We start from the raw sequence: 17,899 nt of genomic DNA, 5'->3' as shown, positions 1-17,899 counted from the left end.
TTGAAGATAAAAAGTTAAAATAGTAAAAAATGTGAATAACTTTATAATTAATCATAAGGTTTTCAAACATATCATCAAAATATATCTTTGGTTTTGAAAACATACGCTCAGATCTGCTTGTATGGTCAAATCAACCACAATCTTGTCATAACTTTGGAGGATGCGAATGGATAGTTAACTTAATTTGACTTAACAGTTTTGTCAGCTTTAATAAATAGTGTGAATAAATCTATTTCTATGATGTATTTTACATTTTTATTTGCCTCCATTAGATTTATTTTTTATTTTACCTCTGCTGAAACAAACACAAAATCATATCAAGTAAACAAATTAAAAGTTAAAAATTTTCATATTTGTAACCAAAAATAAAATATTCACATATTTTAAGAAAAAAGAATAATCACTGTTCAACATTTTTAAATTAAGTAAATTAATAAAAGTACTAAGTTGCCTCAGTTCCCCTTAAAATATTTGAAGAGAAGAAATTTTAAATATTTTTAAAATATATGACACAGTAGAGGCAAGTTAGCACTTTTAAAATAATCTAAGATTTAATTTAATTTTTTGTAAAAAAAAAACAACATAAATTTTTACTAAACTTTTAGAGATATACAAAAAAAAAGATTGGAAATTCATCAACTTCAAAATCGCATATCATCACTTAAAAATTAGCTAGAAACATAATTTTTTATTTATTCACAAATTAATCTGACTTTCTGAATAAATAATTTTTATAGACTTTCTCAAAGAACTATATTTTGTCTATTTCCACTTATGGGCCCACTGTAAGATGGTGTCTAAATAAAATAACTTATCTTGGGCAGATGTTAACTGCACCCAGCTAAAAATCCCCTGCCTTTAGAAGATCCAGCATTCAACATTCTAAACTAGAAACAACCTATTATAAATAAATCTGTACCAGCCTAATAAATGAAGAAAGGGTGCGAAGCTGGTCAACAGATACAATCTGTTCACCCTTTAAACTGAACATAAGATAGGATCAGAGACAAGACATATATCAAGGAGAGAAGGTATTAAAGTCACCAATAAAAACAATATTATAAGAGTTGTAAAGAGAAAGGGTATGGTCAATTTGATCAGAAATTACATCTAAAAGAGTGTAGTCTCGGGAATAAGAAAATTAAATATGTTTTTAATATGTTTAAAATGAAATTATTTTTTTCATTTAAAACATATTTCAGCATAGAGTATGGATCTGAAATAGGGACAAGAACAAATCCCTTGTTTTATTGGAGAGTTGCCTCATATAGAAAATGCTCAAAAAGGATTAGAAAACATTTAATAACAATTTGTACTTTGTTAACCTAATTTTAGTTTTTATTGAATATTTTTTGTAAGCATATTTGTTTCAGTATATTATTTTGTTATTTCGTATAAATTAATTATAAATAAAATACAATTTTTTTGTATATAACATGGAGTTCGAGCAAACAAAATGATACCGGAACTAAGACATCTTGAGTACGGAAAATTAGAAATTTTGGATATGACAACTTTAGAGACTCAGCAGCTAAGAGGTGACTTGATCCAGCAATTCAAGATATTTAAAGGTATCGAAAAGATTGATATTAAACAAAATCAAGCAATGAACTCTATTTGCTAATCAGGTCCAGCATCTAACATTAGAGGAGCTAAACATCGATTGAAACCTGAATTGGTTAGAAATTGTATGAAAGGACGATATTTTTTCAGCAATAGAGTCGTTTATGAATGGAAAAGTCTACTAGCAGAAGTCATTCAATCAATTACACTTAACAGCTTTAAATCAAACATGCAACCGGTCAATTTAAAAGCAATAGCAAACAAGACAAAAATCAAGAAAGCTTATTATTAACGCTTTTTTATTTAAAACTGAATAGTAATTAATATATACAGGTTTTCATAGATATTGTCTGGCAGATATTGTCAAGGACATTTGGATCAATTCGTGTCTAATCAATCCAAAAATATATTTTCAGAACCATGACATCTCAGATTTTGATGATTTTTGGAATACAAGCTTAATGAAGGAAAACTTCACCAAAATTTTAAAGTCTGACTCCTAAAAGCTTCAGAGATATCAATACTCAGTCCCAATCTCCTTTTTGATTGTTTTTATTAGCGCCATTTATTTTTAAAGGTAATTTTATAACACAAATAGCTTTAACTTAGGAAATACTTGCTTAAATATTACTAAAAATTTGTACCAATCTATTTTTTAGGAAAAGGAACTAAAAATGATGACTAAAACACTAACAAATTTAAAGCTTCTAAATAAAAATTCAATTTCAAAATGGTGTAATACTTTTTTAACACCACCTACAAAAAAAGTTCATCTTGAGATGCCTAAAAGATATGATTCTGAAATTTTTTCATAATGTTCTTTATGTAACAAACATAATACAAAAGAACTGCATAGTTTTTCTTTTTCGAATCTAATTTATTTGCATTGAAAAACCCTTGCAGTTTTTTTGTAACAAGGAATTTAATATATATAGAAACAAAAGAAAAAACTTCAAAATCATACCATTTAGGCATCTTAAGACATAAATGGTATAATTTTGATCTTAAGACATACATCTTAAGGTGCCTAAATGGAGCATCAGAAAACTTAATAAAAGAGCTACCCCATTTTGAAATTTTTTAGTAATTTAGCCATCATTTTTGAGTTCCTCTCCCTAAAAAATAAGTTACAAATTTTTAACACTATTGAGCAAGTATTTTATAGGTTAAAGCTAATTGGGATTGGGACTGAGTATCCATATTTCTGATTTCGTTATTTATTTTTTTTATTATGAATCAAAGATTCATAATGAAAAAAGTTGAATTTTTAAGATTTTATATTGCGTCTTTTGGTTAAAAAGTAATGCTGATTTAACAACATTTCGATTGACCATGGAAAGTTCTTAGATTTACTTAATAAGATATTTTTTATTTATTAGGTCAATTTAGACAAGATTAATAATATAATCTCGTATAAATTTGACTTGATGTTTTAAATAAAAGATGTTATTTAAAGTTTGTAATAAATTTGACGTTTTAAATAAAAAATATCTTAATACACTTATTAGGTAAAAATGATCAAAATTATTATTTAAAAAAATTTGAAAAAATTCATGTTTGGATTGGATTTATTAAATAATAAATTAATTCCCTCATCCCCACTAGATCTAGAATTAGTGGGTATGGTAATGTTTTTGTATATTTTTATTCCTAGGCTCTACATAAAATATTTATGATGAATTGTGCAAAAAAAAAAAATTCCACAATTAAACCTAGTATAAACGAATGAAAGTTAACTTGGCCCTAAAAACCCTGCATCTATCTTCATGTATCTGTGGTAAACATCAAAAAACCCGCACCTTTCTCCATGTATCTATAATAACCATAGTAAACATCAAAAACTAAAAAATTTGTTCTCTATATTTTCAAAAAAACATTCAAAATTATATTTAAATAGAAACTTACATAATCAACTATATTTTTAAACTATTTACTAAATATAATATAACTATGGTATTGGTAACATTAATTTTTTACTGAATTTTTAATTGAATTTTTAGTTAAAAAGTGAAATCTAGAAAGTAAAACATAAAAGAAAAAAGTTTCAATGTGTTGGCACATTTGATAATGAAGACAAAATTCATAATAAAAAAGAAAGAAAGGGACTATTGCTAGACAGATCAAAAAAATCAAGATATTAGAAAACCCTAAAGTTTCCTTAATGGCTGATAGGTTAAATCTATCCAACAGAGAAAGATCTGGGATCATTTTAGCTGTAACTGAAGCATTAGTTCACAATTCAGATATCAAAAGGCACAGCGAACAGATCAGGTAATAAAATTCAACAGCAAGTTTCTGATGATATTAAGAAAACATTTATTTCACCTATGTACTCTTCCATTCACTGGGATTCAAAGCTGGTATCTGAGGTCGATGGTAAATTGGAACATTTGGCTATTGTAGTAACAGGAAAACCAAGTGCACCTGAAGGAAAATTGTTGTGTGTATCCAGGATTCCTGGCTGGATAAACTGGGCAAAGTCAGGCAACAGCTACCATAGATGCTGTAAAGGCATGGAAACTAAAAAAACACTTGTGGCAATGATTTTTGACACAACTCCATCAAATTCAGGTTAGATAAATGGTTATGCAAATTTAATTGAAAAACACTTTAATAAAAAGTTACTTTGGTGCATCTGCTGACACCATATTTTTAAAAGAGTTTTGTCTTCTGTTTACTTAAAAGTTTTTGGAGAGTGTAGATCTCCAAATACGAGTCATTTAGACACTTTAAAAATGAGTTATGGCCTAAACTTTCATTAACTTTAGATACTACTTTTAGAAAAACAAAAATCAAAGAACCAATATTAAAGACCAAACAAGCAGAAGTTATATTTTTTTCTCTTTGGTATTTAACCAAAGAAATGTCCTCTTTTTATTTTTTGATAAGGTATCTGATCTTAATAAAACTAAAATTGCTAAAACAATTTTGAAAAATATAAAATAAAAATTTGAACATGATATAGGCTTTCCACAATTTCTACTTATGAAGCGGAGTACTTGTTTGACTGATTTAATTGGACCAAAATCCATAAAGTTTTGGAAAGCTAACAGAAATTTTAAATACATGTTTGAGCATATCAAATCACTGAAATCTGTAAACAATACAGCAGAACGAGCTCTTAAACTAATTCAAGACTATGCAACATTACAAAAGACGAAGAGCAGAAAGAATTTCTTTTAGAACACCACTGAAAAGTTCTTCCTCACATAAATAAACAAGTAATTCAAAAACTTAATTTTTGAAAATATGCTCTAAACAATCTCTTTTCTATTATACCTTTAAATATTGAAATTTTGTTTTTATAATTTAAAAAAAAATGAGATTTTGAATTTCTTAGTACTTATTCCCATTGTGATTTAATATTATAAATTTACACCAATCATTTCTTTGCTTCTTTGTTTGATAATTGAGTTTTTAACAAGTTTTTTGTTTTAATTATAAATTATAATTTATAAAGTTCCATATTTAGTCAGAAAAAAATCATACAACAAGGGTATTATTAAAAAGGATGGGGGACAGGGGAGGGGGGGTCATAAACCAGGTGCCAATTTATTTTTATTAAATTTATTTTTATTTATTACAAAACTATTTGTAACTATAATAATAATTAATTATATTGCATATAAATAATATATATATAAAAGGAGTATATTAAGGATTGTTTTGGGGCAAAAACACTTTAAAAAGGTTATGAGGAGGGTCAAATATGAAATTTTTTTGAAAATAACATTTGATTAAGTTTTATTAAACAAAATTACACAAGAAAATTATAAAAAATGCGAACACAGTTGATTATTAAAAATTATTTTAGTCCTTTGTGTTGTTTTTTTAGAATTTTTAAAACACAAAAAAAAGAGGGGAGGATCAAAATGAAAGATCAAATGTGAAAATACTTTACTTTTTTTTTTTTTTTTTACTTTTAGAAGATAAAAATACATATGAAACTGATTGAAAATCTAAAAATAGTTAAAAATATGTTGCTGCTACAAGAATATATATATATATATATATATATATATATATATATATATATATATATATATATATATATATATATATATATATATATATATATATACATACTTGAACAACAACAAAAAAGTAACCACAAAAATTATATACAAAAAATGCTATGGAGTGTCTGCTTTGATAACATTAAGGTTTATTAGAAATGGCAAGCTCGGTTCCTTTGTTAAGCAAATTTTATGGTGATGTAATAATGTGGTACTTTTCTGTCAAGCATAAATTGCAAAATTTACCACCAGGTTGTATGGCTCTGCTTGATCAAACATATTACATTTTTGTATAGGTTCTGAAGCTTTACTTTTGCATTCCCACACAAATTTAAAAAGTTAAGTGGAGTTGTCCTTACTTTCATAAACAAAAAAGTTTCTATGTTGTATGTTTATATTTCTTTTAAACATAATTCAAAAACATATTATAAATGCAGTTAGACTTGCTCTCACTCCTAAGTTTGTGGTTATACATTTGATTTTATACATTTTTTTAAACTTGACATCTCTAAATAGAGATTTTTTTACAAATATATTTTTGGGAAAAAAACATTACAGAGCAGTTGTCAGTAGGAGACGAGATAGGCTGGTGTGTCAGTGGAGGACACTCATGACAGGGCTGGATGGAGGATTATGATCCGCTGTGGTGACCCCTAAACGGGAAATAAGAAGAAGAAGAAGAAGAAGAAGAAGAAGAAGAAGAAGAAGAAGAAGAAGAAGAAGAAGAAGAAGAAGAAGAGCAGTTGTCAGTAACTATTCCTAGAAATAAGTCAAGATTTATGGCTACAAAATTGAGACACAGGATACATCAATGTGATAAGGTCCAAGTGATGTTTAATATTACCTAAACTTATAGTTGTTGTATTTACACCTTTAATTGTAGTAACAATTTGTTCATAATAAGCAAAACGAAGCATACTGTAGAGAATCTTTTTATTTTAGTACACAACTTTTATTAGTAACGAAACCATGTTGATTTTTATTGATTAACTTGTTTTAAGCGAAACATTTCATCTTTCATCATTTACTATCTTTGCTGACTTTAACATATTGTACTTGTAAATTATAAATTTGACTGTTTAATGAAAAAATTTCATATTTAATATAATTTCCAACTTCCTCCCATTCTAAAGGAGGCAGTTTGAATAATTTACCATTACAATTTTAATTTTGAAAGAGCAACCAAGATCCTTTCATTTTATATGACAGACGCTTTGAGTTGTCTTAAAAACTGTAATTCAAAATTTGTCTTGCTTATAGGGAATTTCCTGAGGAGTGTTACTGACTCAATAATACTATTGAGTCAGTAAAAATTTTGTCAGTAAAACTTCTATGACAAAAACGCCTAAGCAAAACTATGTTTTGCAGATTAAATTTTAAAACTTTGATTTCCAAATGTTCGCAACTTGGATTTCAAAATGTGCGCAATGACTCCCTAACCTTAGTAAACTATTCATAGAAATTACAAATAAATTGCAAATTATACTTTAGATGCAACATGCAAATTAAATTAAAACTTTAACTAAAATTTCATAAACTTCAAACAATGATTTCAGACTTAATATAGTATAAAGTCTAGCTTATTAAACATTTCTGTTTGAGGGAAAAAATCAAGCCTTCCTGGAAATTAAAATGAATTTTAATAGAAAAAAATTTTAATAACTTTATAATTTAAATAATTTGTGTTCTGTTTTTATCTTATTTTTCTTTAGTCCTTGTTAATTTTAGTAATAAAATTAGAGAAGGCAAAGCTAAAAAAAACAAAAAAAAAAAACAGTTTAAAGTCGACATTAAAAAAAATGATTTTTCTATACTCTATTTGTCTTTTTTTTTAAAGAGGAAAACGAAAATATAAATTGCTATCTGTTTGTAAAATTTATTTGCATAACTTTAATATAACAAGTATTGTGTTAATATGAATATTTATATGGATATTTATATGAATATTTATATAAATATGTCAATGAAATGCATGAGTATACTTTTATGTATAACTTTTTATTATTTGTTCAAAAGTATACCCACAGTTTAGGAGAAGTTATGAAATTAATGGATAATTTTTTAAAATGTGAAAAAATCAAATAATAGATATTATTGCTCCAGAGTTATTTATCAACACAATGATTTGTGTTTAAAATTATTTTTAAAATGCAAAAAATTAACTTAGTTAAACAAATGCTGAGTAACTAGATAATCCAGGCATTATACAGACCTTATTGAAATTATTACTAATATATATATCAAGTTTTAAAATAAAAATTTCTTGATATGACTTTTAGACTTAAAAACCCATAATTTATTCAAGTGTTTAACTTTTGTTATCAAAAAAACGCACATGTTACTTTAAATCCAAACAACAAAAGCCATACTAGAGATACCAAAGAGTATTTCTTTTGTTGTTTAAAACTAATTTTTTACATCCAGCAACACAGCCATACTACAAATGACCTATGATGGATACAGCATCCATACATAAAATTTATATAATCTTCTGATTCTAAAAGCTAGCTCAAATATGTTACAGAATCAAAGTTGAATTACTTTGAATTTAAACAAAAAAAGTTTGACTAGAGATATTAAAAAATATTGGTGGTTATTTATTTTGTTGCTTAAAACCAATTTCATGCTCTGAAACACTTTTGGTTTTAATAACTTTTAAAGCATAGAAACTTAAAAATTTGATTCAAAAAACATACTGGGCCTTATTCAAAATTATATGTCTTTGAGAACAATTCTACAAATACTGGAACACTTAAAGGTGTGCATGAATGAAATTCACACCTTTAAGAAAAAATTTTTTTGTTTACAAAAAAAAAAGGAAAAAGAGTAACAATACTCAATGCAGCTATTATAAGAACTGTCTCTTGAAAATTTGTATGATACTGTGGCTAACTTTAGTATAATGCATATAAGATATTTACCTTTTGGTTAATGACTACACTAAAGGGTGTTTCATACGCTATCAATTTTTGAAATTAAACTCGCGAATCGAAATTTCCATTTTTAAACAAAATTTAAATATGAAAATAAGTTTAAGCATAAAAAAAAAATTATAATTTTTAGGGTTCTCCCCAGTTTGATTTTGGGCCAAAAATGCTGCGTGTTTTAAATGCTTGATGGGTACCCTAAAATTTATCCTAATTTTTTATTCTTTTAAATATTAGATGTTGGATTGAAACACATAAAAAGGACATGTTATTGTTGAAAAAATTAAGAAATTAGTCTACAGATTCTTCTAAAAACGGTGAAAAATTTTTCTTTACAAAAACCTTTTTTATAACTTGTTGGAATATAAAAATGTGTTTGATTTTCTAACAAACTATTTTCAGACGCTGAAAAAACAATAACCTGGATAGTTTTCATAATAGTGTCTAATGAGGTTTATATAGGTCTTTAAATAAATTTCTTTTACCCTTGGAGATAACCTGACTCTTACACTAACCTTAAAAGCCTAATAATAATAATTTATTTTAGTTTTTTTTACGATAAAAAATCTTAATGAACTTACTGCAAAATGGTTAAAAGTGGTATTGTTATTAGTTTTGTTGCGTCAAGATTAGCAAGAATATTGTAACTCTTTAACTTTAAATGATTCTCGTGGTATTGTTGCATAGTTGCTTTTGTAAAAAAGCAAAAAAAAAAAAAAAAAAATGTTTAAGTACTATTAAATAAAAAATTTATATTTACAATTCAATATTTCATCATTAAATAAATGTTTACAAAACTTTATTAAAAACTATATTTATAAACTCATTAAAAAACAATATTATATATTATGCAATTGCTTCATATGCTGATTGCAAATCTTCCTTAGTCTTTGCCTAGTGAAGGCTTTCTCTCCTTTGGTAAATAGCTAGGAGTACCTCCTGACAATCATCTTCATTGTGAATATTGTTTACAAAGTCTGATGAACTTTAATAGATCTTTCAGAAATGCTGTTAATCACTGCAAAGTTGGAGTCAAATTGGGAAAAAATCTCAAACTGGTCAACATACTCCCTTAGTGGTGTAAGTCTGTTTAACCAAAAATTATCATTCAGTTTAGTGAGGTTTAGCAAACTAAATATGAACCAAGAATTTTCTCCCACTAATTATGTAATACTTGGTGGTTTTTCTAGCTTAAAGTTAAGAGCTTTTAACAAATTCAATTTCTAGGAATGCCAAAAAAATTCAGGAACTGGTCTTGAGAAGAGCATTTTTACAACATCTTCTCTCTCTGAAACAGAAATTTTTTGATGTAAAAAAGCAGGTGGAACCAAGATTTCATCAAGGTACAATGAATGTGATTTAATATAAACCATTTTGGCGTCCATTTAAAATTGTTTCAGAATTCTGTACATATTGTTCTTGGTATTCTTTATATTTCATCATTTGCAATTATGTGGTAGTGGCGTAGTGGTAGAGCGCTCGCTTCATAAGTGAGAGGGTCTGAGTTTGATCCCCACCAGGTCCCTGGTAGTACTCATTTCTCTGCGAAGCAGCCTTATTTGTCAAGGTTCGTGTTTCGGAGTAATAGAGTTGAGAGAGAGTTATACCACAAATAAGTAGCCTCCTCGCCTGTAGTGGCCTTCTCAGCTTTGAGGTGGTGAATTAACAACAACAACAAAATTTGCTAATAGTCTTTTATATCTTGGTAAGGCGCAGCATAAGATAAAGAAGTTTTTAAAAACCAGACTGAATAAAAGATTGAGATAACTTGGCCGTAGACTGCACTTATTTTTTTTGATTATCTGTCAATTCATATGAAAGTTGCGAACTCAATATTTTTATCTTGAGATAGCTTTGGACATAAAATGTGCATGCGACACGCACCCTGGAGTTTGAATTTGAAAAACTCTTTCAGGACATAAGTACATAAAAGCCAGTTTCAATAGCTCTTTGTAATCTCTTGTGGGGAAAATGTTTTCCTTTAGAGCCATCTCGCAAAACTTCACAGTGTCAAGTCTACGGATTCCTAAGAAAGTGTTAGCAATAGATTGGGTATCATATTTTACAGTCAATGCTACTCTAATTTCATTCAAGTTAAATTGGAACCATTTAAACATTAAGATTTCTGGAGATTTAGCTTTTCCACTGCACTATTTTTCACAGAAGTGTTTAAGTATGTAATTCATAAGCATACCTCCTCCAAGTCAGCTCTAGTACAATTGAATTTTGTTTATAACTAAATTTGACATTTGTACCATAAAGTCTACCTGTATTTGTAGCAATTGTATTAAACATAAACCTTTTACGTCATCACATATTCCATATTCAACCTGTGCTTTAACTAAAGCATCATATTGAGCTTGCCCAGTACCACGATCAATAGCTGGAATGCCAAGAAGTTTCATTTTATCATCAATATTTATTGAGACTGCAAATTGATCTCTTTTTCATTTTTACTTTCGGGGATATCTTCGCTAATTTTCACATCAAAATGTGTTATTATGGGGAAAAAAGCTTTACCGGTAGCTATTTTACCATTTTTCTTATATTGTTTAGCATTTTCCCGAAGAGATTTTTTTTGAGCTCACCAAATAGTTGAATAAGACAATGAAAATTCAGCCATATTTCCACCTGAACTTAAAATTAAATTCGTACATACATGCATTAGATCTCTTAATGAAATATTTTTTGAAACTGATGTCATAGTATTTTTTTACTGCAAAAAGAACACAGTTGTTAGGGCAATTGATAAGACTGGAGCACTTTGCAAACTTATCGGGCCCATCAGTACAACCAATAAACTTTTTGAATAGAGATAACTTGTTTCTAGATCTTTTAAACTGAAAGTTAAGAATTAATTTTTTATTTGTTGCAAAAGTTATTCGAGGTTAGATTTCTATTTTTATTTTTCAAATAAATGCGCTCCAACTTTTAGTCTTGTAATTTTAGCCATTTTGAAAACAATTTAAAAAAATATTAGACTACTTGTTATTCGTAACGCAAATTTAGTTTTAAATATTTTGTCTTAGCATTGGAAAGTAGTTGTTAAATTTCAAACTATTGTTTAAGCACTTTGGTTTATACATTTTAAAATTTTGCGATCAAATTTCCAGACTTTAAATTTATTGCGCTCTAATGCTAGAGGCAATTAAGGTTAGTTTCTGGGGCAGGTTACTCCATGGATCAAATTATTTTTTTTTAGACTTAATTTGAGACTTAATTTTTTAACTTTTTAGACTTAATTTTTTTTTAGACTTAATTTTGAGTTAATCCATTTATAGTTTTTTCCATGTCTGGAAACAGTTTATTAAAAAAATCAAAAACGTTTTTTATACGCCAACGAGTTATAAAATAGGTTTTTGTGAAGGAAAATTTAGATTTTTCACTAATTTCAGAAAATTATGTTGACTAATTTCCTAATTTTTTCTCCTTTTATGTGATTAATATTCATCCTAACATCTAATATTCAAAAGAATAAAAAATTTTATAGGATAAATTTTGAGGTCCCTGCCAGGCGTTTAAAACATCCAACATTTTTGGCCCAAAGTCGAACTGGCGAAGACCCTAAAAATATTGAATTTTTTTTTTTAATGCATAAACTTATTTTCATATAAATGGTCAAATTATAAATCAATTCAGGAGTTCAATTTCAAAAATTGATAGAATATGTAACACCCTATTACACAATCATCTGTGCAACACGTGATTGTTGCATATTTTGCATACTGTATGTTTGTATTTTCATGTAAGTATTTATCATAATTAAGAACGGTAGTATTTTTTTGACCTAAATAAAAAAAGCAGCAACTATTTTTAATAAACAATATATACAGCAATATAATTTTAATAAAAGATGTTTGGAAAAATAATTTTTGCTTTCACAAGTAACAAATAAAAAACTTTAAATAAATAAAGTAAATAAATTAATGCTTTTATTTGTTACTCTCTCTTTTTTTTAAATAAAAAACATTTGTAGTTGCATAGCCGCAACTAGAAATTTGAAAAATAATCATTTACAAATTAAATAATTTAACATACTTTAATTCATTTATGCAAATGTCAAGAAAAGAAAGAAAATTGTTAATACCGAACATTTTTAAAAATATCAATTTTAATTATTTAATATAAAAAAAAAATTAAAAAAAAATAAACATTCCCTTATAGTAATAATACATAAAAAATTAATTAACATTTAACTTGTTTTGCGGTAATTGATATTATTGCAGTAATTTAAAAAAGTTAATGTCTTTAAAAACTAAAAACATAAAGAGAATCTCATGACATCAAATTCACATTAATCTATTACGTTAGGCATTTTTTATTTAAAAAAGGCCTGATAAATATATATATATATATATATATATATATATATATATATATATATATATATATATATATATATATATATATATATATATATATATATATATATATATATATATATATATATATATATATATATATATATATATATATATATATATATAGAGAGAGAGAGAGAGAGAGAGAGAGAGAGAGAGAGAGAGAGAGAGAGAAATTAATATAAAATAGACTTGAAAAATAAAACTATTAAAAAAAAAAATAATTTTATAGTTTTATTTCAAAAAGCCTTTAATTGATAGACTATCTTATTTTAGGCATTATCAAAGTTTCAAATTTAAAAATATCAAAACACGCAAAGAGCATGGCCAAGTTTTCAAAATAAAAAAATATAGATGTGGTCAGGACGTGCAACTGCATGAGCCTCCTGTAAAAACCAGATATAAAAAATATAATACTATTATAAAACTCACTAGAAAAATAATTTGCCAGGTCATTCCTTTTGATTTTATTAAGTACCTCAACAAAATCATCATAGTTATCAATCCCTAGAAGCATACAACGTTCTAAAGTTTGAATTAATTCAATAGGAGTTTTAATTCTTTCAAGATGACCATAGCCAATTTGTTGTGAATAATAAAACTTAATTGCTTCAACATCTTTATCCAACAGATTATCTGCAATCTTCAGCAAAATATCTCTATATTTCTTATTATCCATTTCTTTAAAATAATAATCTAAAATTTATACAACATTTTAAATTATTTCACATTTCATAATATAAGAATATTATTAATAACATAATAACAACTAATTAGTTAACTAATTATATAATAATATTATTATTAACATAATTACATAACTGTTTAATAATAAAAATAATATATTGTATACTAATATAATACCAGTTTAGTAACATAATATATATATTTACTAATATCAGGGACGAACCCAGACCTGTTTTAGTACCTCTAGAGCAGTATGGGCGCCCAAAAAAAAGTCGCCAAAAATTACTTCTATTGTTTAATTTTTATTTTGCTTTTTTATGAAAACTAGAAAAAAAATTTTAAGTTTTAAATGCAGTAGGGTCATTCCATATCAAATCACATAATGATCCCCAGGGTACCTCCTCAAATTTGCTTCAAAAATGGAATGACCCTACTGCATTTAAAACTGAAATTTTTTTTTTCCATTTTTGACCACCCACAGCTTTTATATAAAAAACACAATCCTGAAAATTTCAGCTTGATTGACCAAACCGTTTAAAAGTTATAATTGAATTAATATTGACCAAAATCAGAAAAATTTGAGTATCTGGAGCTTACAGTAGATTTTTTTGATTTTCACCAGATCATAACTTTTTAAATAAAATAGATGATCACCTGAAATTTTTTAGGATAATAGTTTTTCACCCAAATTATCTATTTTTATAGGTGTTTTTGACTGACTTTAAACAGTTTTTGAGTTCTTTTACCTCAAAGTTGCTAAAAATGCAATATTAGAAAAAATTTTAGAAACTTCAATGTGCTACAGTTCAATACCAACAGACAAGCTGTGTCAATTTTTTGTTACTTTTGTGTACTTAGAGTAACCACTTGTGGAAAAAATTAAAATAATCTGTTAAAAGTTATTTTAGCACTTGCAGCAGCCTGCTAAAATATCACTTTTTTAAAAAAATACAATAAATTATATTCACTTTGTAGGCATAGAAAGTAGCGTAGACAATTAATAAATTATGAAACTTTTTAATGACAAGGTCCTATATATAGACAATCACCAAAAAAAATTGAAAGACCTATACTCTATCTTATGGCATAATTTTATCATTTTGAGTGCAATGTTTTTTTTAGTTTGAAAGGATACCTAATAGCGCAAGTTATATTATACTTCAAAAAAGTAAAAAATGCTGAAAGAAGAATTGTATATGCACATAAAACACAACTAATTTCTCTCTGATTTACATAACTCATAATACTTTCATAATCATTATTAGCAAGTTTGTAGCTAAATTTATTAAATTTTTAACAGATTTTAATAAAACTGTTATTAAGTTATTATAATCGTTATTTTTATTATTTTAAAAGTCAAAAAAAATAATGAAAAGAAATGTGTTTTTTCGTTTTCCTCATGTAAACTAAGATAGCAAGCTAAAGATCAAAAGTTCATTCATTCAAAATTAAATTTTCTCGTTAGCTATTAGGACTGAAATTTTTTACTTATGTTCATTTATTATCAAAAGCAGTTTACTCTTTTTTGCCAAAAAATAAAAGTTAGCTTTACTCTGAATGGATATTTTAAAATCGCTTTGAATAAAGCAAATGACATACATTCCATTGTTATAAAATTTTACAAGTTTTTAAAATAAAATTCTGTAATGACATTCATTTTTTTTCAAACTAATATTCAGTTAGTAACCAAAGAACAGTTATGGTTTACATAAAAAAGCAATTTCTTTTTAATTTATTTTATTGTCCTGAAGAAAAAATGAGGCAGCTTAAATAAACTGAAAATTATTTATATACAACTGGGTTATTCCATATGAAATCACCTAGCTATTCAAAAGTGCCCCAGGGTACGACCTCAAATTTGCTTCAAATTTTGACCACTCACAGCTTTTATGAAGAAAATACAATCCTGAAAGATTTTTTTCTTTTTACACTAAGGTGTAAAAAGAAAAAAATCTGCGAAATGATGGCATTAACCTGCTATAGAATTCGATCTCTTGCTAAACATCTAAACAGCCCATCAAGCCCCCTAAAATTAAGTAAAAACTCTAATTGATGTAAATACATTTAATGTTAACAAATTTGAAACAAAATCGCAAATGGAGGAAGTTTTTGTTTAACAGTGAAAAGTAAAAAAAAAAAAATTTTATGAAGAAAAATAAATCAAAAAACATTTTGGTAATAAAAGTAATGCGTAATATAGGCTTTAATATTGTATGTAGTAGTGTATGTATAATATTTTATGAAAAAAAAGAAAACAAAATTTTTATTAATTTTATACATTGTTTATGCCATGTATTTATGTATATAAAAAATGCTGAATGCATTTTTTTGTTTGCATTTTTCTCTGTCAATTTAGTTGTTGTTGCTTTTTCTATATCTTGATATTTACTTTTGTTTAACTCATCTATGTAATGTGTAATGTAGACTTTAATATTGTATGTAGTAGTACGTATATACTTTTTTTATTTAAGTTTGCCTTTATTTTGCTTTTTTATATTTTTCTGCGAATATTTTCTTCCCTCACTCTATCCTTCTGAACTTATGTGATTAAAATTTTTGTTTTCTCTTAAACTTTTTTCTCATTATCTTATCTCATCCGTTCATTCTTTCTTTTTTTTTCATTTTTCTGAGCCTTACTCCCTTTTATTTTTATTCTGATTCCAACTTTTTTAATACTAATGTTCCTATTACTTCTTTTTTTTTTACTTGTATTGTAGTTTATCATTTCCTTGTTTTAATATTTTTTAATCTTATTTGTTTACGTTATGAAGGTGTCACTCCATTGACTAGTTTTTAACTATATGAGTGACACCAAACCAATCTTTGTAAATTATAATTAAATTTGCAATTTTTGATTTTGAGGTTAAATAAATGGACAAAAAAAAGAAAAGAAAAAGTATAAATAATAACAACAATAAATATAATTTAGATATTAATAATAGCATGGTATATGTTCAAGAGTGTCTCAAGATTAAAATATTGGCAAACTTCAGCCAACATGCGATTAGATCTACATAGTTTCATTGCTAAGTCTTTACATTGGAATAAAAAGGAAAGATTTAAATCAATTTTTATACCTAGATAATTAATTGAGTTAACAGGTTCAATTTTTTTACTAAATTTTTACTAAAGTTCAATCTATTGATTTTTGTTCTATTTGATTTAAAGATAATGAGTTCAGTTTTATAAGATTTTAGAAAAAGTTTGTTGGAGCGAAGCCACTGAACTAGATTGGCAAGATCATGGTTTATGTGTTGGTTTATTTTTTTAACGGATTTATTAATTAGCATTAGATTAGTATCATCAGCAAAGTGATAAATAGTAGTAAACTTGATGGATGTATGAAGATCATTTATATAAAGAAGGAAAACCAGTGGTCCCAATACTAAACCCTGAGGAACAGCATTTGAATATTTTACAAGGGTAGATTTTGAGTCATTGATAGAAACAAATTAGTTCTTTTGTTTGAATATGTATTAAACCATTTAAGGGGTATGCCTCTGATCCCATAATATTCTAATTTTTTCAATAAAATTGAATGATCTACTGTATCAAACGCTTTCTGTAAATTGACAAATACACCACATGCAAAATATTTATCATTGATTGCTTTTCTAATCAATTCAGCAATTTCAATGAGAGTATGAGTTGTTGAGTGATTGGCACGAAATCCATACTGATGGGTGTAAAAGCACTTAAGTGTTAAGCATTTTTAAGAAAAGCATAAAGCCTATTAACCATCACCTTCTCAAAGAGTTCAACTATATTAGAAAGCAGGGAGATGGGTCTGTAATTGGTGAAATCTAGTTGAGAGCCTTTTTCAATCATCGGAATGACTTTAGCAACTTTAAAAATATCTGGGAAAATACCACCTTTTTTGAGTTATTTATAACAGTACAGAGTGGTTTTGAAATAATGTAAAGGAATGTAAGTACGCTTTTAGGACCAATACTTTCAGTTTTGAGCATGTTTGTAATGAGACCAGATATTTCATTTTCAGTTATAGGATTAATAAAAAAGGCATTTGGAATGTTATTCACTAAATACATGTTTAGATATTCACTAAATACATGCTTAGGGGGTATGGCTTTACTAAGTAGTTTGTTATGTAAAGTGCTAAAAAAATTATCAAATAAATTAGATACAGCAGTGTGATTGGTGATAAAATTTTCGTATAATTTAAGTTTAAAAAATGTATTGTGTGTAGAAGGTCTAATATTAATGATTTCTTTTATACCCTTCCAGGTGCTTTTAAAATTGTTCCGATTCTTATTAAAATATGTAATAAAGTATGTTTTTTTGCTAAATTTTAATAAACTGGAAATTTTGTTTCTATAAAATTTAA

At 26.4% G+C, this 17,899-nt stretch overlaps 1 protein-coding gene across 3 annotated transcripts in view; it reads right to left on the bottom strand.

Moving 5' to 3' along the window:
• The window catches only part of LOC136076689 (NACHT, LRR and PYD domains-containing protein 7-like), a 99,599-nt gene that overhangs the window by 34,941 nt on the left and 46,759 nt on the right, over positions 1-17,899 (bottom strand). The window contains exon 5 of one of the 3 annotated variants that reach the window (XM_065790023.1): positions 13,300-13,563. The exons of the other annotated variants lie outside the window; for them this stretch is intronic. Within the exon in view, the coding sequence (XP_065646095.1) occupies positions 13,300-13,563 (264 nt within the window). The remainder of the gene's footprint in view (positions 1-13,299; positions 13,564-17,899) is intronic. 3 annotated transcript variants of the gene reach the window in all.

This window comes from Hydra vulgaris, chromosome 02 (assembly GCF_038396675.1).
Source record: "Hydra vulgaris chromosome 02, alternate assembly HydraT2T_AEP".
Lineage (NCBI taxonomy): Eukaryota > Metazoa > Cnidaria > Hydrozoa > Anthoathecata > Hydridae > Hydra > Hydra vulgaris.
The sequence above is the reverse complement of the archived record's forward strand: the minus strand, read 5'-3'. Positions and strand labels throughout refer to the sequence as shown.